This window comes from Chiloscyllium punctatum, chromosome 15 (assembly GCF_047496795.1).
Source record: "Chiloscyllium punctatum isolate Juve2018m chromosome 15, sChiPun1.3, whole genome shotgun sequence".
Classification (NCBI taxonomy): domain Eukaryota; kingdom Metazoa; phylum Chordata; class Chondrichthyes; order Orectolobiformes; family Hemiscylliidae; genus Chiloscyllium; species Chiloscyllium punctatum.
The window spans coordinates 56,479,529-56,507,233 of record NC_092753.1 but is presented as its reverse complement, the minus strand read 5'-3'; the positions used below and the strand labels follow the sequence as shown (position 1 = coordinate 56,507,233).

General features: G+C 43.0%; 1 protein-coding gene across 2 annotated transcripts in view; it reads right to left on the bottom strand.

Moving 5' to 3' along the window:
* The window catches only part of gpr161b (G protein-coupled receptor 161b), a 38,622-nt gene extending 11,630 nt beyond the window's left edge, over window positions 1–26,992 (bottom strand). The window contains exons 1-2 of one of the 2 annotated variants that reach the window (XM_072585189.1): window positions 26,470–26,992; window positions 11,413–11,815 (exon numbers count right to left, since the gene is read on the bottom strand). In XM_072585189.1, coding sequence (XP_072441290.1) covers window positions 11,413–11,774 — 362 coding nt within the window. In that variant the 5' untranslated portion in view covers window positions 11,775–11,815; window positions 26,470–26,992. Of the gene's footprint in view, window positions 1–11,412; window positions 11,816–20,073; window positions 20,426–26,469 lie in introns of those variants that run through there. The other variant, XM_072585190.1, reaches the window with a different exon arrangement.
* Window positions 26,993–27,705: the final 713 nt, after the last annotated feature.

Below are 27,705 nucleotides of genomic sequence, written 5' to 3'. Positions count from 1 at the left end.
GAAAAGACTTAAAAGAGGCCTAAGCAGCGTTTTCTCGCAGAGGGTGGTGGGTGAATGGAATGTGCTGCCAGAGGAAGTGGTGGAGGCTGGTACAACATTTCAAAGGCATCTGGGTGGGTATATGATAGGAAGAGTTTAGAGGGATACAGGCCAAGTACTGGTAAAATGGGACTAGATTAATTTAGGATATCTGGTCAGCATGGACAAGTTAGACAGAAGGTCGGTTTCTGTACATCTCTAGAACTCTCTGTAACAAAAACTCTGACCACAAATTGCTGCTCAGTCTCTTAAAGCAGCTTTCCTCAACATCAGCATTAGTTGTCTTTGTTTGGTCACTGACCTCAAAATCCAGGCCATATCATTTTACCAGCAAACACTGAGGCAGCACAGACCAGCAAGGAAAGCATTTTGCTCATGTTTCATTGAAAATAAGACAGGAAATAAAACTAACTCCTTGATCTCATGTACAAACAATTGAAGCAGCAGTGGATAGCAGCTTTGAGAGAAACAGCTTGAATCCTCCAGACCATGGTTTGGAGATTCCTTTTGTTGACACAAGAAAGGAGATGGAGAGAGATCAGTGGTAGATCCTCATCGCTCAACGTCCTCTTCACATCTCTAACTATGTAGGAAAGTCTATCATATCAGGGCAATTACAACATAGCTGGTAACATGCAATAAACTAAATCCTGGTTAAAACAACTGCCTCTTCTCTTTAGGCTCTTTGACCCCATTAGATCAAGCAAGCCTTGTAGACACCTACCCTAAGAGGACAATGACAGCAGATTTACACTGTGACAGTATAGCAGCCTCATACACCAAAGTAGTCAACGGTAAGAACTGTTCATACGACATGGGGAGCCATCTAAAATGATCTGTTCCATTTTTTACAGGCACGCCTTTAAGAATGGTGCAGATGGCCAAGAGCAGGAAAACGATCAGGGACAGGGAACCTAATTGATTTTTTTCCACCGTTCTAGCACTACTATTACCCCATCTCAATTGAAATTAATGAATGCACCACAGATGAGTGACTGAACTGGTCTCCTCTGTAGAGATCACATACTCATTGTTTCGAATCAGCAAGTCAGAGGCGTGTTGAATTCCTTTTAGATTGCTAGTCACTTCTAATGGGAAGCATTAAAAGGGTGAACTGATCTTATATTTCACGAATACTTCCTTCAAAAAGGTATGAATATTTTGTAATCGCAGCCACTGCGTATACAGTTAGAAGGAAATCACTTGAAACTTTTTGCTTAATCTTTGGAGGTGATCAAACACATTGTAGGAAATCAAAATGACTTGAAACACTTTGCCGATTACTCCAAACATACATATGTGATCAGACAAACTCACATGCACACAAGGAAACATGTAGAGACAAAGAAACCTCAGCTACTCTAGTCAAGCACCTACATGAAAAACACTGATCTAAGGTTACATTTACATTCATGTTACTGGTTTGCTCCTTTCACTCAATGCTGTTTATTTTATTCACTTTGTTTTCCATTCCCAATCAATCAATCTTAGCTTCTCTTTTCACAATTACTTTAAGAGTTACCCAAGAATGCATGTGTGTCCTGCATTTCTTTTATATGTTCACTCTAGGGTTAGGGATGTCACTGACTGACCCAGCAGTTTTTGCCCATCCCTCGCTGTCCTGAAGCAGCTGGTGGTGCGCTCCCTTCTCGAACCGCTGTAATCCATGTGCTTTAGGTAGACCCACAAATCTCTTAGAGAGGGAATTCTGGGATTTTTATCCAACAACGGTGAAGGTAATATATTTCCAAGCTGGGATGATGAACGGCTTGGATGAGAACGTGCAGCTTGGGATGTTTCCATGTATCTGCTGCTCTTGTCCTTCTGGATTGAAGTGGTCGTGGGTGTTGGAAGGTGCTGTCTAAGGATCTTTGGTGAATTTCTGTAGCGTATCTTGTAGATAGTTCACACTGCTGTTACTGAGCTTTTGTGCTTAAGTGCTTACATGCTTTCCCTTGACATTATCTCAGATGACATAATCTCATGACATCAGCTTCGAGTTCACCACCACCTATATTAGCTACTGTGCGAGAGGTTGCTAGTCTGATAACCAGTCAGAAATGAGCCATACTCTCCTGCAGTCGAACTTGAGAAATACTGAGTCATCTTTAGCTGCAGCACAAGTTCCCTGGCCTCGATAGCCTTCTTTGGCCTTTCCATTCACTGCCTTAGTCTAAATGAGACAAGTCAGAACTTTGGCATCTTTCAGTCTCCCAGTTAAGCTTCTGACCATTTGTACCTTGTGTCACAACAGCTGCTTCTACCTCCAGTCCGGTTTCAGCCCATCTGCAGACAATTACTCCAACACTGGTGTGCCATCTTTCAGCCTCAAGTTCAGCTTATCCAAACCATTGCTACCCTTACCCCACCTTCCATCAAGTTGCATTCACCTAACCGCTTTTCTACGTTTACATCCAAGCACCAACCCTACAAATTTAGAATTGGAGTCACACACTACAGAAACAGGCCCTTCGGCTCACCACGTCTCAGGCGGCACGGTGGCACAGTGGTTAGCACTGCTGCCTCACAGCGCCTGAGACCCGGGTTCAATTCCCGCCTCAGGCGACTGACTGTGTGGAGTTTGCACGTTCTCCCCGTGTCTGCGTGGGTTTCCTCCGGGTGCTCCGGTTTCCTCCCACAGTCCAAAGATGTGCAGGCCAGGTGAATTGGCCATGCTAAATTGCCCATAGTGTTAGGTAAGGGGTAAATGTAGATGTAGGGGTATGGGTGGGTTACGCTTCGGCGGGGCGGTGTGGACTTGTTGGGCCGAAGGGCCTGTTTCCACACTGTAAGTAATCTAATATCTAAAAAAAAAAAAAAAAAAATCTAATCTAATATCTAATATCTAATATACCAACCAACACACACCAAACTACAGGGTGATGGGTGCTGCAGATGTTGGAGACTTAAGTCAAGATTAGAGTGGTACTGGAAAAGCACAGCAGGTCAGGCAGTATCCAAGGAGCAGGAAAATCGATGTTTCGGGCAAAAGTCCTTCTCCTTCACACCAAACTGCAGTAATCCCATGAACCTGCACTTGGCCATAGCTATTATGTCCTGACATTTTAAGTGCTCATCCAAATGCTTCTTCAATGTTGACAGAGTACCTGTCTCCATCACCCCCTCAGGCAGCATGTTCCATATTCCTACCTCTCTGTGGGTAAAAATGTTTTCCTTCAGATCTTCCCTAAACCACTTGCCCTCTGGTCTTAGAACAAGTCTGACATGGGGACTGGATTCTCACAATCTTGTATACCTCAACAGCCTCCTCTGCTCCAAGGAAAAAAAACCCAGCCTATTCAGTCTCTCATCATAATGGAGACCTATCATCCCAGACAACATCCTGGTGATTCGCCTCTGCACCCTCTCTAGTGCAATCATGTCCTTCCAATAGTGTGACGACCAGGACTGTATACAGTATTCCATCCACAGCCTAATCAATATTTATAACGTTGTAACAACAACACTTCCTTGCTTTTATATTCTACACCCCTGCTAATGAAGCCAAGCACCCAGTATGCCTTCTTCACCATCTTGTCTACCTGTGCTGACACCTTCAGGGATCTATGGATTTGTACACCAAGGTCCCTTTGTTGCTCAGTACTCCCTAGGAACTGCAGTCATTGCGTATCTCTTTCCATGACTAAAGCTCCCACAATGCATCCGATTAAATCTCATCTGCCATTACTCTGCCCAATTTACTAGTTGATCAACAATAGACTGAAACCATCCCCCTTACTATCAACATCAATAATATTCATGTCATCTGAAAGCTTACTAATTATAACTTCTACATTCACATCCAAGTCATTAACATATATAAACAAACAGCAGACATCCCAGTACCAACCCCCATTCTCTACTGCTGGTCACAGTTTCCAATCACAAAAACAATCCTCTACCATCATCCTTTGCCTCCTATCGGGAAGCCAATTTTAGATCCAGTTTGCTAACTTGCCTTAGATCCCATGGGCTTTTACCTTTGGACTGTTCTTCTATGTGAGGCCTTTACAAAGGCCTAACTGAATTTCATGTCAACCACAAACTGCACAAGTCTCACCAATATATTTAGTTTCCTCTTCAAAAAACTCAATAAAATTAGTCATAGACAGGAACTCCCCTTAAAACTGTGCTAACAATCCCTGCCTTCACAATTTCTTACCAATAGTTTCCCTACCACTGATGTTAAACTAACTTATCCTTAATGTAGGAGAGTACAAAACTAAAGGGCACAGACTTAGGGTGAGAGGGGAAAGACTGAAAAGGAACCTAAGGAGAAACCTTTTCATGCAGAGGGTGGTGCGTGTATGGAATGAGCTGCCAGAGGAATCGGGGAGACTAGTACAATTACAATATTTAAAAGGCATCGAGATGGGTATATGAATAGGAAGGGTTGAGGGGGATATGGGCCAAATACTGGCAAACAGGACTAGACTAATTTAAGATATCTGGTCAGCATGGACGAACTGGACCGAAGGATCTGTTTCCATGCTGTACATCTCTATGACTAATTCCCTGGCCTATTCTTGCTGCCCTCCTTGAACAAAAAGAACCACATTTGCTATCTTCCAGTCGTCAGGCACTTCACCTGTGACGCCAGCAAAATATTAAATATGTTTGCAGGGCCCCAGCAATTTCCTCCCTTGCCTCCTATAGCAGCCTGGGATATAGCTCATCAGGCCTGTATTCACTAAACATCTAACACCTCTACCTGATTAATCTTAACATATTCTAAAACCTCACAATCCTAACCACAAATGTGAATATAAATGAGAAATATTCATTAAAGACCTCACCATGTTCAATGGCTCCATATGCAAGCTGTCCCTTTGGCCTCTAATAGGTCCTACACTCTCCCAATAATCCTCTTACTCTTAATATACTTATAAAAAGCCTTGGGGTTTTCCACAATCTTATCGGCCAAAGATCTATCATGACCCCTCTCTGCCTCCTAACTTTTTTAAAGTAACCTCTTACACTCTCTATAGTCTTTTATTAAATGGACTCATTTTTATGGAACGTGAGCGTCATTGGCCAGCCAGCATTTATTGACCGTCCCTCGTTGCCCTTGAGACAGTGTCGGTGAGCTACCTTCTTGAACTGCTGCAGTCTACCTGCTGTATATTGACACATAATGCCTTTAGGGAGGGAACTCCTGGATTTTGACCCAGCAACAGCGAAGGAACAACAATATACTTCCAAATCAGGATAGTGAGTGGCTTGGAGGGGAACTTGAAGGTGGTGGTGTTCCCATGTTTCTACTACCAGTGTCCTTCTAGATGGAAGTAGTCATGGGTTTGGATGGTGCTGTCTGAAGATTTTTGGTGTATCTTGTAGATACATCTTGTAGATAATACACGCTGCTGCTACTGAGCACCGGTGGTGGAGGGAGTGGATGCTTGTGAATGTAGTGCCAATCAAGTTGGTTGCTTTGTCCCAAAAGCTATCAAGTTTCTTGAGTGTTGTTGGAGCTGCACCTATCCAGGCAAAGTAGAGGGTGTTCCCTCACAGCCTGACTGGTGCCTGTAGATGATGGACAGACTTTGGGGTGGAAGGAGATGGATTACTTACCACAGTATTCCAAGACTCTGACCTGCTTCTGTAGCCACTGTGTTTATGTAGCAAGTTCAGTTGAGTTTCTGGGCAATATTAACCCCCCAGGATGTTGAGAGTGGGGGATTCAGTGATGGTAACACCACCGAATGTAATGGGATAATGATTAGATGGAGTCTTACCGGTGACGTCATAAGCCTGGTATTTGTGTGCTGCAAATGTTACTTCCCACTTATCAGCCCAAGCCTGGATATTGTCCAGATCTTGTTGCTTTTGAACATGGACTGCTTCAATGTCTTAGGAAGAGTGAATAATGCTGAACATAGGCAAACATGCTCACATCTGACCTTATGATGAAGTAGCTGAAGATGGTTGGGCCTAGGACACTGCCCTAAGCAACTCTTACAGAGATGTCTTGGAACGGAGATGACTGACATCCAAAAACCATGACCATCTTATGTTCCAGGTATGACTCCAACCATTCATACCCACTGATTCCACTTTTTGTAGGACTCCTAAATGACACTTGGTTAAATACAGCCTTGCTGGCAAGGGCGGTCATTCTCACCTCACCTCTGGAAATCAGCTCTTTTGTCCATGTTTGAACCCAGGCTGTGATGAGGACAGGAGCGGAGTGACCCTGGTGGAACCCAAACTGGGAGTCACTGAGCAGGTGCTCCTTGATAGCATTGTTGATGATACCTTCCTTCAGTTTGCTGATCGAAAGTGGATGCCTGTGGTGGTAATTAGCCAGGTTGGATTTGTCCTGATTTTTATGTACAGGACCTACCTGGACAATTTTATATTTTCATGAAATTGCCAGTGTTGTAACTAGCAGAACAGCTTGGCTAGGAGAGCAGCAAGTTCTGGAGCACAAGACTTCAGTACTATTGCCAGAATGAGGGCTCACAGACTCTATAGTACCCAGTACCTCCAACCATGTGATTTCATGTGGAGTGGATCAAATTGGCTGAAGACTGATATCTGTAATGTTGCGTATCTCTGGAGGAGGCAGGGATGGACCATCCACTCGGCACTTTTGGCTGAACATCAGTACAAACGTCAGTACTACCTTATCTTTTGCACTAATGTGCTGGGCTCTTCCATCATAGAGGAAGGGGCTGTTTGTGCAGCCTCCTCCTCCAGTGAGTTGCTTGGTTTTTCACCACCAATCACAACTGGATGTGGCAGAGCTTCAATCTGATTCGTTGGTTGTGGGATCACTTAACTCTATCACTTGTTGCTTATGCTGTCTGGCAAGCAACTAGTCCAGTTTTGGGAGCTTCACCCTCCCCCCATTTTTAGGTATGCTTGGTGCTGCTCCTGACATGCCATCCTGCACTATCCACTGAAGCAAGGTTAATCCCTGACTTGATGGTAATGGTTGAACAAGTTTACAGATGGAGCTGGGGGACAATTCTGCTGCTGTTGACTGTCCACAAAACCTCGTGGATGTCATATTTTAAGTTGCAAGATCTGTTTGAAGTCTGTCCCATTTAGCACAGTGATAGTGCTGATGGAGGTTATTCTCAATGTAAAGGTTGGAGTTCATCTCCACAGGTTATGCTTTCAACAAGCTAAACCCCACACTCTGCAAATTCTTTCCTAAATCTTTGCAAACTTGAACAAAAGACCCTTCTTAAAATTCGTGTTGTTGACCAAAATTTCAGCCCCAGTCCATTTTTCCTTAAAGCTCTGGAGCATCTCAAATGTATTGTTCAACATCCGAGGTGTTTTCACAATTAGATCATTGGAAATTCAAGAAAAGGGCAGGGTAGGTCATCCAGCCTTTCAAGGCTGTAGTGTCATCCAGCCTTTCAAGGCTGTAGTGCCACCCAACAAGATGCTGATGATCCTCAACATCAACTCCATTTTCCCACACCATCACATTCAATTCCCTTAGCATTCAAAAAAAAACTCTGATCAACATCTTACCTGAACATGCTTAAACATGAGAATCACATGTTTCTTGATTCAGAGTTCTAAAGAATAGCAGTCCTTTGAGAGTAAATAATTTTTTCTCATTTGAGATTTTTCAAACTCTTTTTCTCCCTTTTCATGTTATCCCTAGTAAATTGTGACCATCTAATTGTTAGCCTGAACTGTGGCTGATATGCTGCAAACTTTCCCCTCACTCAGTTCAAACCCCTTGATAGGCAATTATGATGCGATTAGACAAAATATAAAATGGGGAAGGAAACTGCAGGATATGGGCACAATTGAAATGTGCAGCTTATTTGAGGAAGAGCTGCTGCAGATCCTTGATAAGTATGGACCTGTCAGGCAGGCAGGAAGTGGCCGAGTAAGGGAGCCATGATTTAATACGGAAGTTGAATCTCGTAAAGAGGAAGAAGGTGGTTTATGTTAGGATGATACGTGAAGGCTCAGTTAGGGCACTTGAGAGCTCCAAGTTAGCCAGGAAAGACTTAAAGAGACAGCCAAGGAGAGACAGAAAGGGACATGAGAAGTCATTGGTGGATGGGATCAAGGATAAACCCAAGGCATATCAGGAATAAAAGAATGAGTAGAGCAAGATTAGGGCCAATCCAGGATAGTAGTGGGACGTTGTGCGTGGAGTCCAAGGAGATAGGGGAGGCGCTAAATGAATATTTTTTGTCAGTATTCATACTGGAAAAAGACAATGTTACTGAGAATACGGAGACATGGCTACTAGACTAGATGGGATTGAGGTTCACATGGAGGTGGTGTTAGCAATTCTGGAAAGTGAAAATAGATTAGTACCCTGGCATGATGGGATTTTTCTCAGGATTCTCTGGGAAGCTAGGGAGGAGATTGCTGAGCCTTTGGCTTTGATCTTTATGTAGTGAGCCTTACTTCAATTGTGGGTAAAGTGTTGGAAAAGGTTATAAGAGATGAGATTTATAATCTAGAGAGGAATAAGTTGATTAGAGATAGTCAACATGGTTTTGTGAAGGGCAGATCATGCCTAACAAACTTTATTGAGTTAGTTGAGAAGGTGACCAAACAGATGGATGAGAGTAAAGTGTTGGATGTGGTATATTTGGATTTCAGTAAGGCATTTGATAAGGGTCCCCATGGTACGCTATCGCACAAAATACAGAGGCCTGGGATTGAGGGTGATTTAGTGGTTTGGATCAGAAATTGGCTAGCTGAAAGAAGATAGAGGGTGGTGGTTGATGGGAAAGGTTCATCCTGGAGTTCAGTTACTATTGATGTACCGCAAGGATCAGTTTTGGGTCCACTGCTGTTTGTTATGTTTATAAATGACCTAGATGAGGGTTTAAAAGAATGGGTTAATAAAGTTGTGGATGACACTAAGGTCATGGAATTGTGGATAGTGCTTAAGGATGTTGCAGTTTACAGAGGGACAAGAATAAGTTGTAGAGCTGGGCTGAGAGATGGCAAATGGAGTTTAATGCAGAAAATTGTGAGGTGATTCACTTTGGAAGGAGCAACAGGAACAAAGCGTACTGGGCTAAATGGTAAGACTCTTGGTAATGTAGATGAGCAGAGAGATCTCGGTGTCCTTGTACATAGATCCCTGAAAGTTATCACCTAGGTTGTTAGGGTTGTTAAGGCAGCTTATGGTGCATTTTACTGGTAGAAGGATTGAGCTTTAGAGCTACAAGGTCATGCTGCAGCTGTACAAAACTCTGATGTGGCCGCATGTGGAGTATGGTGTACAGTTCTGGTCACCACATTATTGGAAGGATGTGGACACATTGGAAAGGGTGCGCAAGACATTTACCAGGATGTTGCCTGGTATAGAGGGAAGGTTTTACGAGGAAAGGCTGAGGAACTCGAAGCTGTTTTCGTTAGAGAGAAGAAGGTTGAGAGGTGACTTAATAGAGACATATAAGATTTGTGAGAAGACTTATAGCTTGGATGCTCGTTGTTGTGGTCCTGTTCGCCAAGCTGGGAATTTTTGTTGCAGATGTTTCGTCCCCCTGTCCAGGTGACATCCTCAGTGCTTGGGAGCCTCCTGTGAAGCGCTTCTGTGATCTTTCCTCCGGCATTTGTAGTGGTTTGGGTCTGCCACTTCCGGTTGTCAGTTCCAGCTGTCCATTGCAGTGGTCGGTATATTGGATCCAGGTCGATGTGCTTATTGATTGAATCTGTGGAGGAGTGCCATGTCTCTAGGAATTCCCTGGCTGTTCTCTGTTTGGTTTGTACTATAATAGTAGTGTTGTCCCAGTCAAATTCATGTTACTTGTTATCTGCGTGTGTGGCTACTAAGGATAGCTGGTCGTGTCGTTTCGTGGCTAGTTGGTGTTCATGGATGCGGATTGTTAGCTGTCTTCCTGTTTGTCCTATGTAGTGTTTTGTGCAGTCCTTGCATGGGACTTTGTATACTACATTGGTTTTGCTCATGCTGGGTATTGGGTCCTTTCTTCTGGTGAGTTGTTGTCTGAGAGTGGCTGTTGGTTTGTGTGCTGTTATGAGTCCTAGTGGTCGTAGTAGTCTGGCTGTCAGTTCAGAAATGCTTTTGATGTGTGGTAGTGTGGCTATTCGCCAAAAACGGATACCCCCGCAATTTCATCAACAGATGCCTAAGGGAAAGACAACGGAACGAGGACATGCCGCAACCCAAAGGACTAGCCACACTACCACACATCAGGAACATTTCCGAACTGACAGCCAGACTACTGCGACCACTAGGACTCATAACAGCACACAAACCAACAGCCACGCTCAGACAACAACTCACCAGAACGAAGTACCCAATACCCAGCATGAGCAAAACCAATGTAGTGTACAAAGTCCCATGCAAGGACTGCACAAAACACTACATAGGACAAACAGGAAGACAGTTAACAATCCGTATACACGAACACCAACTAGCCACGAAACGACACGACCAGCTATCCTTAGTAGCCACACACGCAGATGCCAAGCAAAATGAATTTGACTGGGACAACAATACTATTATAAGTCAAGCCAAACAGAGAACAGCCAGGGAATTCCTAGAGACATGGCACTCCTCCACAGATTCAATCAATAAGCATATCGACCTGGACCCAATATGCCGACCACTGCAATGGACAGCTGAAACTGACAACCGGAAGCGGCAGATTCAAACCACTACAAATGGCGGAGGAAAGATCACAGAAGCACTTCACAGGAGGCTCCCAAGCACTGAGGATGTCACCTAGACAGGGGATGAAACGTCTGCAACACAAATTCCCAACTCGGTGAACAGAACCACAACAGACATATAAGATAATCAGAGGGTTAGATAGGGTGGACAGGGAGAGCCTTTTTCCAAGAATGGTGACGGTGAGCACAAAGGGGCATAGCTTTAAATTGAGGGGTGATAGAGATAGGACAGTTGTCAGAGAGTAGCAAGGGCATAGAATGCACTGCCTGCAACAGTCGTAGTATACTCACCAACTTTAAGGGCATTTAAATAGTCATCGGATAAACATATGGATGAAAATGGAATAGGGTAGGTTAGATAGGCTTCAGATTGGTTCCACAGATCGGTGCAAGATCAAGGCCTGAACGGGCCTATACTGCACTGTAATGTGCAATGTACTATATTTTATTACGTCTGAATCACTGCAAATGATAATCCAACCAATACTGCAATCCATATCTGTACACAATCTCAGTAAAATTTAGCAATACCCAAAAAAAAAGTGTAACAGGAGTGATGAAAATGTGGTGCACCAGACATGGTTTCAGGGTATAAATGAAATGCACACATTATTTGTGCAAATACCTGAAAGCTTTTCAACGAGTATATTATTCATTTATAACAAACTTGCTTCTATTACATTACTCAATTAAATCCTTTCTGTTTCTCCAATATAAAAGACACAAAGAAACAAGTCTTACCGATCTATTGCAATGACTCCAAGTGTCATCATACTGGCGGAGCTGATAAGCATGTACAGCAGGGCTGTGAAGTTGCACCACACCACCCCAAACATCCATTCTCGCTTGATGGAGCTTGCGATAACAAAAGGAAGCACCAGAATAGATAGCAGAAAATTTGAAAGTGTCAGACTGAAGACAAACTTATTGCTTGGTGTCAAGAGGTAAGATTTCTTGTAAAGAGTTATGACAATCACCAGGTTTCCCAAACAGATCAACACAGCAATGACAATGATAGCAACTGATTCTGCAATTATGACTCCACCATCTTCTTGTGAAGTGCTGTGTCCCACACTTCTATTGGCACTGGTGTTATAGTTCATTGTGAAGCTGTGGAACAGTGAGGCGATGGCATGCTTGAATGCTGAAGCAGAAATAAAAGACAATTAATTATGTGGAACACAAAATACCGATACACTGAGGTAACATTATCTGTTGAAATCAAAAATAAGAGAAATGCGATCACATTTAAGAAATATTGGGAAAAAAAAATCCAAGCCCTGCAGCGATGGTTTTCAGAAGGAGGGCTGGAGCAAATTATGAAACTGGTACTCACAGGTCGCTAACTATGGGACAATTAAGGACCCACTTAGGGCAAGGTGGCTAAAGGGCTCGTGTAGCACAGTGGAAGCACCCATACCTCTGGGCCAGAAGATCTGAGGTAGAGTCCCACCTGCTCCAGAGGCATTTCAATCTGATTAGAAAATATCGAGACAGTGCCAAGAGATTCCAAGCATCAGACTAGCCCCTCCCTTTTATCTGCAGCAAGTGAGAGAGCACCTCCTGGCAATGAACTAGAAAAGCAGGACACCCCTCATCTCACTGACCACCCCCCCCACCCCCCCCCCCCCACCCCACCCCACCCACAATGAGGCACATGAAGCCTGGATCATGACTCTACCTGCTATTTCTCTACCTGCTTTAACAGTGTCTCCTGCTTCCAATGGGACTGCTATCTATTCATTGTACTGGAGCCCTCAGTCTGTATCTTCTGCCTCTTAGAAGATTTCACTTTTATTTTTCTTTCACAGGATGCATGTTCCTGGCAAGGCCACCATTTAGAACACAGAACACCACAGTGCAGTACAGGCCCTTCTGCCCTCGATGTTGCGCCGACCTGTGAAACCAATCTGAAGCCCATCTAACCTACACTATTCCATCCTCATCCATATGCCTATCCAATGACCATGTAAATGCCCTTAAAGTTGGTGAGTCTACTACTATTACAGGCAGTGTGTTCAATGCCCCTACTACTCTCTGAGTAAAGAAACTACCTCTGACATTTGTTCTATATCTATCACCCATCAACTTATGTCCCCTCATGCTAGCCATCTGAGGAAAATGGCTCTCACTGTCCATCCTATATAGCCCTCTAATTATATGTTGCAATTAAGTCGCCTCTCAACCTTATTCACTCTAACGAAAACAACCCCGGGTCCCTCAGCCTTTCCTCGAGAGACCTATCCTCCATATCAGGCAACATCCCAGTAAATCTCCTCTGAACCCCTGCCAAAGCTTCCACACCCTTCTTATAATGCGGTGACCATAACTGTATGCAATACTCCCAAGTGCGGCTGCAAAAGAGTTTTGTACAGCTGCAGCATGACCTCATGGTTCCAAAATGCAATCCCTCTACCAATAAAAGTTAACACACCATAGGCCTTCTTAACAAGCTGGGTGGCAATTTTCAAGGAACTATGTACCTACACACCAAGATCTCTCTGCTCATCTACACGACCAAGAATCTTACAATTACCCAGTACTCTGCATTCCTGTTATTCCTTCCAAAGTGAATCACCTCACACTTTTTCACATTAAACTCCATTTGCCATCTCTCAGCCCAGCTCTACAGTTTATTTATGTCCCTTTGTAACCTACAATATCCTTTGTCACTATCCACAACTCTATAGACCTTGGTGTCATCCACAAATTTACTAACTCTACGCCCTCATCTGAATAATTTATAAAAATGACAAATAGCAGTGGACCCAAAACTGATCCTTGCGATCCACTAGTAACGGAACTTCAAGATGAATATTTCCCATCAACCACTATGGAAGTTGCTCTAGCAACTATGTAGTTAACTTAGTGTTGTAATGCATGCACAGGATCATATTAGAGCGCTCCAGTAACAGATAATGGTAGGTAGTGCACTGTGATAGGTGAGTTAAATCACTGATAGATGAGCTAATGCTGAAGACAATGGTGGTGTAACGTGATATGTTAAGTGTAATGTAGTGAATCAGTGCGGCAGACGATGATTAGGTTAGAGACAAAGCAAGCCAGTATGATTGGTTATGCTAATGCTATCAGAGAAGTGGGGGAGCTAGAACTGTACAAACTACAGAAAGACAAAGGACTGGTGGGTAAACAGGAAAAATACCTTCTGATTGCCACAGCTTTTTCTTAAATTTCATGAAGGATTTTCTGCATCTCCTGGTAATTTTCACAGAGTATTGGGTGATTTTTCCCCACCACCACCCTCTGTCTTCTTTCAGCTAGCCAATTTCTGACTCAAACCACTAAATCACCCTCAATCCCATGCCTCCATATTTTGTGCAATAGCCGGCCGAAGGAAACCTTATCAAATGCCTTACTGAAATCCATATAGACCACATCCAACACTCTACCCTCATCCACCTGTTTGATCAATTTCTCAAAGAACTCTAAATTTTGTGAGGCACGACTTAGCCTTCACAAAACCATGTTGACTATCCCTATTCAACTTATTCCTTTCTAGATTATAAATCCTCTCTTCTAACCTTTTCCAACACTTTACCTACAACCGAAGTAAAGCTCACTGGTCTGTTACCAGAGTTATCACTACTCCCCTTCTTGAACAAGGGAACATTTGCTATCCTCCAGTCTTCTGGCACTATTCTTGTAGACAATGACGAAAGCCAAAGGCTCTGCAATCTTCTCTCTGGCTTCGCAGACAATCCTAGATTAAATCCCATCTGGACCAGCGGACTTCTATTTTCACATTTTCCAGAATTGCTAACACCTCCTCGTGAACCTCAATCCCATCTAGTCTAGTAGCCTGTTTCTTAGTATTCTCCTCGACAAATTGTCTTTTTCTAATGTGAAACTGACAAAAAGTATTCATTTAGTGCTTCCTCCATCTCCTCAGACTCCACGCACAACTTCCCACTACTATCCTTGATTGGCAGTAACCTTTCTCACGTCATTTGTTTATTCCTGATATAGTTACAGAAAGCCTTAGAGTTTTCCTTGATCCTATTCACCAATGATTTCTCATGACCCCTCCTGGCTCCTCTTAGCTCTCTCTTTAGGTCTTTTCTAATTGATTTGTAACATTCAAGTGCCCTAACTGAGCCAACACATGTCACCCTAACAGAAGCCTTCTTCTTCCTTTTGACAAGAGATTCAACTTTCTTAATAAAGCACTGCTCCCGTGCTCAACACTTCCTCCTTGTTTGATCGGTACATACTTATCAAGTATCCGCAGTCGCTGTTCCTTGAAAAAGGTCCATATTTCAACTCCCCTGCAGTTTCCTCCCCCATCCAATGAATCCTAAATCCTGCTTAATTGCATCGTATTTGCCTTTCCCCCAGCTATAACTCTTTCCTGCGATATATGCCTATCCCTTTTCATCACTAAAAGTAAACATAACCAAATCGTGGTCACTATCACCAAAGTGCTCATTGACCTCCAAGTCTAACACCTGGCCGAGTTCATTCACCAGTACCAAATCTAATGTGGCCTTGCCCCTTGTTGGCCTATCTACATACTGTGTCAGGAAACCCTCCTGCACACACTGAACAAAAAAAAAAATGACCCCCCTAAAGTACTTGAACTACCGTGTTTCCATCAATATTTGGAAAGTTAAAGACGCCCATAACAACTACCCTGTCACTTTCCCTCCTATTGAGGATCATCTTTGCTATCCTTTCCACCACATCTCTGGAACTTTTCAGAGGCCTATAGAAAACTCCCAAAAGGGTAACCTCTCCTTTCCTGTTTCTAACCTCAGCCCAACTACCTCAGTAGACGAGTCGTCAAACATCCTTTCTACAACGGTAATACTGTCCTTGACCAACAATGCCAAATCCATCACCATCCCCCACACACACCCCAACCCTTGCACCATTTTCTCTGTTCTTACTGAAACATCTGAATCCCGGAACCTGCAATAACAATTTCTCTCCCTGCTCTATCCATGTCTCTGAAACGGCCACAACATTGAAACCCCAGATACCAACCTATGCTGCAGGTTCACCCATCATATTCCAGATGATCCTGGTGTTGAAGTAGACACACTTCATATAACTTGTTTGCCGGTGCCCTCTTACAACCCTGAAACCTTATTTCGGACCTCACTACCCTCAACCTCCTGTATACTCTAACTACAATTTAGGTTCCCATCCTCCGACTGGTTTCAAGATTTATTGTTCATCCTGAATTCCCCCCGAGAATGTGATGGTTAGTCACCTTCTTGAAGCCTGCAACCCTTCTGGGTTGAGTCACTCACAGTTCTATTTGGTTGGAAGTTCCAGGGTTTTGGTGCACTTGTGATATTAAAGAGTTAATTTGCTCTGCTGACCTGCAGGAAATTGGGTGTCCTGAGACTAGGGTGGGATACCTGACTTACAGGTAAATGTTAAGAAATTCCATTATCATCTCTTATTATCCAGAGCCATTTACATGGCCATTTCCTTGCCACTCACAGCCATTTACATAGTCATCTCCTACTATTTACATTTTCATCCCCTATTCAGAAATCACTAAGAACATTACAGTTGGAATTTGACTACTCCCCGTAGTTAAAAAATAAATTTACAATCGATTTGACCATCAAGGGATGATTTACATTATTGTTTCTGGAGACAGTCAGGTCACTGCGTTGTGTCTTGAGTAGCAAGTGACTGGGGGGGGGGGGGGGAGGAAAGAATGGCTGGGGGCTGTCTTGTGGGCATTACTAACTGTGATATAAAGATTTTGTATAAAAGGTCTATTTCCTTTGTTTTGGGAGAGCTTTGACATGACTCCGCAAGCCCTGCAAGGTGCGTGTTTAAAGTTCCTCCAGAAAGTTTGTACTGTACTGTGCTGTCCTTAATAAAATTTTGGTTGTTTACAGAAGTTGGCGCGTTGCAGTTGCATCAAATGTGTAAGAACCTTAGGCAAAAGAAATGAACACAATGACAGTGAAGGAACAGTGACAGAATTCCAACCCTACTTGTTTCTATATCTGTCACTACAAATAAAACTCCACAACCCATTGAATCGTCAATTTTTTGTCAGTACAGAAAGCAGCCATTAAAGCTGAGTTGGTACCAGCTCCTGAAAGAGCTACCCAGCTAGAACCATCTCTGTAACCCTCTAAACTTAAATCACTTTCAAATCCACATCCAGCTCTCTTGTGGAATCTGCCTCCACCATTCTCACAGGCAGCACATTCCAAATCCTAACAACTCGGAGTCACAAAGTTTCTCTTCAACTCACTTCTAGTTCTCTTGCTGACAACCTTGAAACTGTGACCCCTACATACCACAACACTGTCAATGTTTTTTATTGATGAGTGGAAGCAGGCCATTCGGCCCATTAAGTCTGCACTGACGATCTAAACAGCATCCCAGCTAGACCCAATGCTCTCTCCCTATAACCCTGTATTTCCCATGGCTGATCCACCTAACCTACACAGCCCTGGACATAATGGGCAATTTAGCATGGCCAATCCATCTAACCTGCACATCTTTGGACTGAGAGGGGAAACTGGTGCACTCAGAGGAAACCCATGTAAGACAGTTGCCCGAGACTGGAATTAAACCTGGGCTCCTGGTGCTGTGACGCAGCAGTGCTAACCACTGAGCCACCCCATGCTGCCAAAACTAAGCATTTACTCAACCGTTCATTGTAATATTTCTGCAACTATTGGATTTGCTGAACCATATCATCACCTCCACCTTTGTTGCCAGAGTCCTCACTAAGATATTACCCTCTCTCAACCTACTCATCCTCTGATCTGGACATAATTTGCTTCCCTTAAGATGGGAGGCACGGTGGCTCAGTGGCTAGCACTGCTGCCTCACAGAACCAGGGTCCCAGGTTCGTTTCCAGCCTTGGGTGACTGTCTGTGTGGAGTTTGCACATTCTCCCCGTGTCTGTGTGGGTTTCCTCCAGGTGCTCCAGTTTCCTCCCACAGTCCAAAGATGTGCAGGTCAGGTCAATTGGCCATGCTAAATTGCCCATGATAGGTGCATCAGTAGGGGAATGGGTTACTCTTCGGAGGGTCAGTGTGGACGTGTTGGGCCGAAGGGCCTGTTTCCAATCTGTAGGTAATCTAATCTAATCAATGGGATTCAAATTGGAATAGACATAGTGGACGAATGGGTTAGTCAGCCATCATTAAAATTGCTCTGGGCTACAGAATGCATGACTGGGTTCTGCTCGTCTGTTTTTGCGAATTCTAGGATTACAGTGAAATTTATACTGGACTTTTAACCCAGAAACAGGAATCTGAATCCAGCCACAGGAACTGGGGACTCTAAATTAATAAATAAATCTTGAACTAGAAGAGATAGTATCAGCAGCAGTATTTCAGTCTTAGAGATGTCTTTCGGAAACCTGAAATCATTAACTGTAAAGATTATTATAATAACCTTTTTATTTCTTGGTTTGATTGTTTCACTTCTACAGCCTCTGTTGTAATTCTCAGCTCTTAACATGGGAAGATTCTCATGATGGTCCAAACCTGGTAGTAATGAGGCCTTTACATGCCTGCCATGGCAAGAACTGACAGGTTTGTTGCCTTTAAGAAAAATGTTAATTTCAGCGAAGGCTGTATCGGCCTAATTCATGTCAACTCCATGAAAATGACCCAGTCAATGTTGGGCAGGTGATGCCAATGGTCAGTATTGCTGTTTTTAAAAAGGGACCAATTTCAATACCTGTAAAAGCCCTAGGTATTTAATCATAAATGGAATTTAAACATGATTTGGCAATTTATAACATTTTGACTTTAAATAATGACTATTTAGTCACCTTGGCATTCAATGTGCCTGAGACAGAAGTCAACTTGTGCTTTATAGTCCTTCTCAATGTTTGCAAACTTTGACAGCATTGATCACACTACCCTCCTTCAACAGATTGCCACCATCATTCAGCTGGATGGAACGGTGTTCACCTGGCTGCATTCAGATCTGTTCAGCAGGAAGTACAGCATCACCTAAATGGCTTCTCTTCCGGCTCTCATAATTCTAGTGTTCTCTGTGTTCCAATAAAATCAAGTCATGGCCAACTCTATTAATCATTTGCATTTTGTTGCAGAAGTTCAGTTCATCACTTACACTTAAAAGTGGGAGGCCTTCAAAATTTAGAGGAGAATCTAGAGGCAGTAAGTTCCCATTAGTGTGAAGGGCAATGCTGGATGACTAGAAACATTGAGGGTCTGGTCACAAAAAGGACGGAGGCAGATAGCAGATATAGACCACTGGGATCGAGTGAATCCCTTGAGGAGTATAAGGGCAATAGGACGATACTCAAGAGCAAAAAGGGGACACGAGTTAGCTTTGGTAAATGGCCTCTCCTTATTGCTAAAGAGACCCTACAAATACATTAAGGGCAAAAGGGTAACTAGGGAAAAATTAGGGCCGCTTAAGGATCAACAAGGCCATCTGTATGCAGGAGTGCAGGAAATGACTGAGATACTAAACGAGTATTTTGCGTCGGTATTTACAGTGGATAAGGATATAGAAGAGAGAGACTTGGAGAAATAAAATGGTGATATCTTGAAAAATATCCACAGTAATGAAGTGGTCGTGCTGGACACCTTAAAACACAAAGATGAATAAATCCGCACGTCATGTTGCAGCTGTATGCAACATTGGTACTTTTTGAATCCTGTATTCAGTTCTGGACTCCTTAGTATAGAAAGTTGTTGCGAAACTTGAAAGGGTGCAGAAAGCATTTACAAAGAGGCTGCTGGAGTTGGAGGGTTTGAGCTAAACAGAGAGGCTGAATCGGCTGAGGCCATTTTCCTGAGTGTTGGAGGCTGAGTTGTGACCTTACAGAGGTTTATAAAATAATAAAAGGCGTGGATAGAATGAATACCCCACGATCTTTTATCCAGAGTAAGAGTGTCCAAAACTAAAGGGCATATGTTTAGGTAAGGGAGAGAAAGGTTTAAAAGGGACCCAAGGGGCAATTATTTCACAGGGTGTCGTGTACCTGGAATGAGCTGCCAGAGGAAATGGTGGAGACTGTTGCATTTTAAATGCTGTAATTGTATCTGGATGGGTATTTGAATAGGAAGAGTTTAGAGGGATATGAGCCAAATACTGGAAAATTATTAGATTAATTTAGGATACCTGGTCAGCATGGACAAGTTGGACTGAAGGATCTGCTTCTGTGCTGTACAAACCTACGACTCTATGTCTTTAGTTTTAGGAATACATAAGTGCAGAATATTAAGCTGAGACACAGGTTACAAAAAAAGGATTCAAATACACCTCAAACTAATGGCACTTAAAAAAGGTAGCCTGTGGGAAAACTGACATAGACAGAATGGCACAAATTGCCTTCTTCTACTATAAAAATTGTGGTTCTGTTCATTTTAAAACAGAGTTGGAAATCTTCTAATGAAGCCAGAACAATGTACCTACCTCTGGCCCAAGAGGTCAGGTTCAAGCCCCAGCATCTGGCACAGCAATTGAGAAGGCTGTTTGAAATGATAATGGAGCTAGAGTCGTAACCATGGATGCAGGTTTGCTTGCTGAGCTGGAAGGTTCATTTTCAGACGTTTCGTCACCATACTAGGTAACATCTTCAGGTGAGCCTCCGGACGAAGCACTGGTGGTGTAGCTCTCTTTCTATTGGTTTCCTTGGGTTGGTGCTGTCATTTCCTGTGGTGATGTCATTTTTCCTATGATGTCATTCCATATTCTCTCTCGCAGGGTGGTAAATGGGATCCACGTCAATATGTTTATTGATAGAGTTCTGGTTGGAATGTCATGCTTCTAGGAATTCTCTTACATATCTCTGTTTGGCTTATCCTAGGTTGGATGAGCTGTCCCAGTGGAAGTGGTGTCCCTTCTTCATCTGTATGTAAGGATACTAGTGTGAGAGGGTCATCTCTTTTGTGCATAGTTGATGTTCATGTATCCTGGTGACTAGTTTTCTGTGTTTGTCCAATGCAGTCCTTGCAAAGTATTTTGTAAATGACATTAGTTTTGATTGTTGTCTGTATAAGGTCTTTCAAATTCATCATGGTACCCAATGAACACAATCTGCCGATTTCTCAGCAACAAACCCAAACAAGCAGACAAAACACATCCAGAAACCCTAGCCACTCTCCCCTACATCAAAGACATCACTGAAATGACTGCCAGATTATTCAGACTCCTTGGCATCATGGTCGCCCACAAACCCACCAATACACTAAAAGAGCAGTTAATGAACTTGAAAGATCCTATACAGAAAATGAACAAAACTAACGTCATTTACAAAATACCACAAGAACTGTAACAAAAACTGCATTGGACAAAACAGGCAGAAAACTAGCCACCAGGATACATGAACACCAACTAGCCACAAAAAGACATGACCCACCCTCACCAGTATCCTTACATACGGAGAGGAAGGACACCACTTCGATTGGGACAACTAGGACAAGCCAAACAGAGACACACATGAGAATTCCTAGAAGCATGGCATTCCAACCGATATTCTAACAACTAACACATTGATTTGGATCCCATTTACACCCTGGGAAAAAAAAAGGAAATTACATTCCCAACCCTTCCTGTGATGTATCTTGTCAGCATGGATGGGTTGTACCGAATGGTCTGTTTTCATTATGTACATTTCTATGACTCTATAAATGACATCACCAACCCAAGGAAACCCAAATGCATAAATAGAAAGTGGGCTACACCACCAGTGCTTCATCTAGAAGCTCACTGAAGATGTTACCTAGTATGGTGATAAAACGTCTGAAAATGAACCTTCCAGCTCAGCAAGTAAACCTACAGCCAGAACCCAAACCTGAGCTACAAATCTTCTCAAAAATGGAGTCTTAACAGTATTAGTAATAACTTATTCATTTGCATTGTAGAATCAGAGTTGTGTTGAAGATAAAATAGTTTTTACACATTTGTTTATATAAGCCCAAACCCTACCAACATTGCAACAGAAGATAGTTCAGGGTGGAGCCTTGGTGAGAAAGTGCTGTTTACTTTATTTATACTTTTTTCAACAGAATAGGGTATTTCAATTCAGATTTAATTAGGGAAATGTAACTGGAAGACTTGCTCTAGTTTGCAACCAGTACAAGAAATCTACAGCAGGTCTTGTACAATCTTGTGGTACAGTACAAGATTATGAGACGCAGAGGTAAAGTGGATAGCCACACACTTTTTCCCAGGGTGGAAATGGCTATCACAAGAGGGCAGAATTTTCAGGTGACTGAGAAACGTTTAGAGGTAGGTTCTTCACACAGTGTGGTGTGCGTGTGGGATGCAATGCCAGCAGTAGTAGAAGACTTGGATACATTAGGGACATTTAAGCAACTCTGGGATAAGCACATGAAAGATAGTAAAATGGAGGGCATGTAGGTTAGTCTGATCTTAGAGTAGGATAAAAGGTCGGCACAACATCGAAGGCCGAAGGGGCTGTACTGTTCTATGTTCTAAATCAATCAGCTGAAATAGTGACTTTGGAAACTGTTATACTGAATCAACAGAGTGGGGGAAAAAGCAGTCTTTTTTATGTCCATTGGATGCAGCCTGAACTGCTGTGCTCTTCCAGCACCACTAATCCAGTAACTGAACAATCCAGTCAGGAGATCTTTCAAGAAAGCTGGAGGATTGCTCTTCCACAAACTAAATGAAAGATGCCCATCCACTTGGCACCTTAGTGAACAGTTGGACTGTTATACAAATTAAATTCCAGAGGTTTACAGCATACCTTTTGGGTTGGTTTCAGCAAAAGTTAGTGAATCTTCAAGATTTCACAAGATCAAAGAAGATTTTTTTAAAAGGTTATCTCAAAAGCAGAACTGTTCATAGCAGTTTTTAGACACTATTGTGTTAACTTAGTGGTGTTGGCTTTATATCTCTATTTACACAATAAAAGTTGCTTTTTGTTGAAGAGAGAGTGAATCTTCTGGCATAGTTATGTTAGTTGCTGGGTGATCACACATCTTTAATTCTTTATGATCCCTAGAGTTGTGACAGTTACCTCTTGGCAGCATCATCTGAAAACACAATTAGTTTTCCCATGCTTGGTGACTAGACCAGGCCTCACCGCCACTCCTCTCCACTATTACTAAATTATCAGGTTGTATTTTACATCCTGCACTAGATGAACAAGCATTTCCTCCAATTAACTACTAAGAATGGATGTAGGTTGCCTCGCTGAGCTGGAAGGTTCGTTTTCGGACAGTTCGTCACCATACTAGGTAACATCTTCAGTGTGCCTCTGGGTGAAGCACTGGTGGTCATACCGGTTTTTTATTTATGTGTTTGGGTTTCCTTGGGTTGGTGATGTCATTTCCTGTGGTGATGTTATTTCCTGTTCTTTTTCTCAGGGTGTGGTATTCTTCTCAAAATTTACTAACTACTGGAAAATTTGAAGGCAAGTTTACAGCCACTCTTTTAGTGCCTGTTCCAAAGTCCATTCCTTAGCCTGTTCCAAAATCCACTCCATGTCTTTCCTTGGCAAGCAGTAAGGCCTTCAACAAGGTTCCACATGATAGACTGATTAGTAAGGTTAGATCACAAGGGATCCGGGGTAGCTAGCCAACTAGAGACAGAATTGGCTTAACAGTGAAAGACAAAGGATGGTGGTAGAGGGTTGTTGTTCAGACTGGAGGCCTGTGACCAGTCCAAGGATGGGTGCTGGGTTCATTGTTGTTTATGATTTGGATGAGAATATCGGAGACATGGCTAGTAAGTTTGAAGATGACACCAAAACTGGTGGCATAGTGGACGGTGCAGAAGATTATCCAAGAGTACAAGATTAGATTAGATTCCCTATAGTATGGAAACAGGTCCTTTGGCCCAACAAGTCCACACCGACCCTCTGAAGAGTAACCCACCCAGACCCATTCCCCATATTTATCCCTGACTAATGCACCTAACACTATGGGAAAGTTAGAAAATTCACCTGATCTGCAGCTTTTTGGATTATGGGAGGAAACCGGAGCGCCGGAGAAAGTGCAAACCCCACACAGCCGTCCAAGGGCGGATTCAAACCGGAGTCCCTCACGCTGTGAGGCAGCAGTGCTAACCACTGAGCCACCGTGCCACTCTTCTGGGACCTGGATCCAGTGGGACAGGGACCAACAGATCGAGTTTAATACAAATAAATCTGAGGTTTGCATTTTGATAAGAGAAACCAGGGTAGGACTTACAGTTATTGGTAGGACCCTGGGGAGTGTTGTCAAACAGGGAAAGCAAGGGGTGCAGATGCATCGTTCCTTCAAAGTGGCATCACAGATAGACAAGATGGTGAAGACGACATTTGGCGCATTGCCTTCATTGGTCACAGCACAGGAATTGGAATACAATACAGCTGTACAAGGCATTAGTAAAGCCCCATCTGAAGTACTCCACATAATTCTGGTCAACCTACTGTAGGGAGAGTGTTAGTAAACTGGAAAAGGTGTAAAAAAAATGTATAAGGATGTCACCGAGATGGAGCATTTGAGTTATAAAGAGAGGCTAGGACGTTTTTATCCTCTGGAGATTAGGAGGCTGAGGGTTGACCTCAGAGGTTTATAAAGTCATGAGGGGTATAGATAAGGTGAATAGTCAGTCTTTTCCCCAGAGCAGGCGAGTACAAAACTAGAGGACATAGGTTTAAAAAGGGACCTGCGGGACACAGAGGGTGGTGCACTATATGGAACAAACTTCCAGAGGAAGTGGTAAAGGAGAGTACAATTACAACATTTTAAAAAACATTTGGACAGATACATCAATAGGAAAAGTTTAGATATAGGTCAAATGCAGACAAATGGGACTAATTCTGTTCAGGAAACCTAGTCAGCACCAGAAACCTAGTCAACTTGGGCTAAAGGGTCTGTTTCTATGCTGCCAAGTCTCAGCTAACACTGATCTGTTCAGAGCCTCGGTGTCACAAGTGCCCTCAAGATAGGCTTTCAGCCATATCTACATATCATTAAAGAATTTCATTTTTCAGCTCCATATCATATGACTTTGCTCTAATTCTGCTGCTGAAATATTCATTCATGACTTTTTCCCTTCTACACCTGATTATTCCAACAAACAACTGGCCAGTTGTTTACTCTCCATAAAGTTGAGATCATCTGTCACACAGCAGCTCCCACCCTTTAGTCACACTCAGCCCCAGTCACCTCCATGCTCACTGACCTACTTCGGTTTTTGGTTAAGCAAGACCTCAATTTTAACATTCGTTATCAGTTTCAAACTCATCATGGCCACTTCCAATTCTAACTCTGCACCTTCCACCAGCCCTACAATATGGTCTTATTCATGTAATTTGGCCCTCCAGAACATTTTCAACAGCATTCCTGACTGCCTTGAACTTCTTGGGGCCTAAACGCTGGTATTTCTTCCACATAAACCCCTTTGCCTCTCTTTCTTACTTTAAAATCCCTTAAATCCAATTGCTTGGAGCCCGTCTTTAACCAGCTGCTTTATCCCGTCGTAGTTAGTTCAAACTCTAATGCTGTTATGGGCAGCACGGTGGCACAGTGGTTAGCACTGCTGCCTCAACACCAGAGACCTGGGTTCAATTCCCACCTCAGGTGACTGACTGTGTGGAGGTTGCACGTTCTCTCCGTGTCTGTGTGGGTTTTCTCCGGGTGCTCTGGTTTCCTCCCATAATCCAAAGATGCGCAGGTTAGGTGAATTGGCTATGCTAAATTACCCGTAGTGTTAGGTGAAGGGGAATGGGTGTGGGTGGGTTGCGTTTTGGTGTGGACTTGTTGGGCTGAAGGGAGTGCTTCCACACTGTAAGTAATATAATCTAATCCAAAACAATCATAATATCTCTTCCCTTTGGCTGAATATTATTGTCTGTCTGGTCAATGTTGTGAAGCACTTTGGAATATTTCACCATGTCAAAATGGTATATCAATGCAGGTCATCAGAATTATTTCAATTCCAACTTTTACTTTTTGTGACTATTTTAAGAGCTTATACAGACGAATTCCAGGATTTTTCTTTTCAACATATACAGGTCGCTAACACTTTACATTTGGCTTTAAGCATTCACAACTACTCACAATTATTCTGGGAATGTGAATAAGTTTTTTTTGTTAAATGAGTGATGGGGGCGGGGGGGGGGGGGGTGGATGTCAAAACGAGTTGGGGACTAAGATGAGAAACGAGATATTCAGGTGTAATTTCTTTCTACACTCAAGAAAAGGCAAGGTTAAATGGGTACTTTACAGTCGCACAGAATGGTAGGATTTATCCTAATGCTAGTTTTTCAAAATAGTTTTGGTCTTTAACGATAAAACTGTCTTCTATTTCGGAGGTAAAGGCCCGAGCATACTTCACGAATTGATGCCAACCACCTCTATCCAACCCCCGCCTGCCCCAAAAATCAAAACGGAGTAATTGCGGATCTTCCTTCTAGCAGCGAGACATCCGCCCTTCCAACCCTTCACTTTCTTTAAAATGGTCAATAAACGCGTTTCTTTTTGCTACGAATTGCTATATGTAAACGCGACAACAGCGCTTTGCTCTTCACAAGCAACGACCCCTCCCCAATGCATCGAGTTCACTCTGATTCCCCTCTGCAACCCTCTTGGTAAAAATAAAGAAAAGCCGAATCCATAAATCGTCTTTGTATTTAGCTTAACTCCAGAAGTGCTGCGAATTGTAGTCCTTTCGAAGAAGTTTTAAGAAATAACAGTTAACAGAGGCAGTTTCAGTTTTCAGTCTCCAAGCCACATACCCTCGCGACTGAAACAACCAGCAGTTTCCTTTGTCTCTACTCAAAGGAACTTCAGAGCTTTCACTTTTTCCTTTTCATCCCCAAGTAAAATTTTCATCAACGTCACGTCTCACCTTCTGTACGGACTCAATTCATTTATCCGTTTCCAGGTTTGTTCATGTCTTCTCTAAGGCTTTTTCCTTCCTCCCTCTTGCTCGCTCCCCCTCCCAAAATCCTACGCTGCACAAAGCAGCAGCGATGGTGATGCTGGTGGTGGTGTGTGCAATGGCGCCGGGCTGAGAGACTATCCCAGCTCACGCTGTGGGTGGTCTACCACTCCAACACACTGGAGAGGGACAAGCTGTCAACATACAACCAACAAACTTTCCACTGCTACCCGGGAACCGGCTCAACAAACCAATCGGCCACCCTGACCTCCCTTTAGATATCAACTTAAAACACATTTCAATATTTTTTTTGGTTTAAATTTGTTAAATATCGAGCCGCCCCGTTAATCCCTCTAAATATTCTAGGCAGGTGGCAGTGAAATATAAGATTTCAAAAACTCCTATTTTCCACTCAGTTTTGCTCGACCGCTCTCTGTCCACTTCACGACTAACAAAAGGCACTCATTCAGCACCCAGTGAGATCAAACATTCCCGCAAGTTTCCACACTTCCTTCCCGTATTCCCAGGTACACCAATCACAACAGGGAACCTCCGTAAGTTATGCTACTATGGCGGATCTTTATTCACATTTCTACATCCCCCTTTTGTCATTTCCCCACCGCAACCTGTCAAGGGGAATCTCCCTCTTCGTCCTCACCACAATAAGTCATAATTAACGTCCCATTTCAGTTACTGAATTGCTGGTTTAAAGAAGGATGCAAAGAACACTACGTATGTTTTTTTTTATTGGGACTTAGGCATTTCCAGTGCTGAACTGACTTCTTAAACTGCTGAAGTCCACATGCTCTGGGTTGACCTATAACAACATTGAGGTGCAAAGTTAAAAATCACATAATTGCCCTTTGATGTGAAGGGCAGTGTTTGTCACTGGCCACTCGGGTGTCTTTCCTATCTTCCTGGTGGTGGAAATTGAATAAAGATTCGTGCACTTTGTGTCTTTTCACTGTGTCTCACACCTGCACACACACACACCATGGGTGCTGGGGAATAAAAATAAGCACTACCGCACTTAGGCGGTAGTGTGGGGGTTAAATATATTAAAAAAAATAAAAGAAGAAAAAAAAAAGAAAAAAGAAAAAAATCACATAATTGCCCTTTGATGTGAAGGGCAGTGTTTGTCACTGGCCACTCGGGTGTTTTCCTATCTTCCTGGTGGTGGAAATTGAATAAAGATTCGTGCAC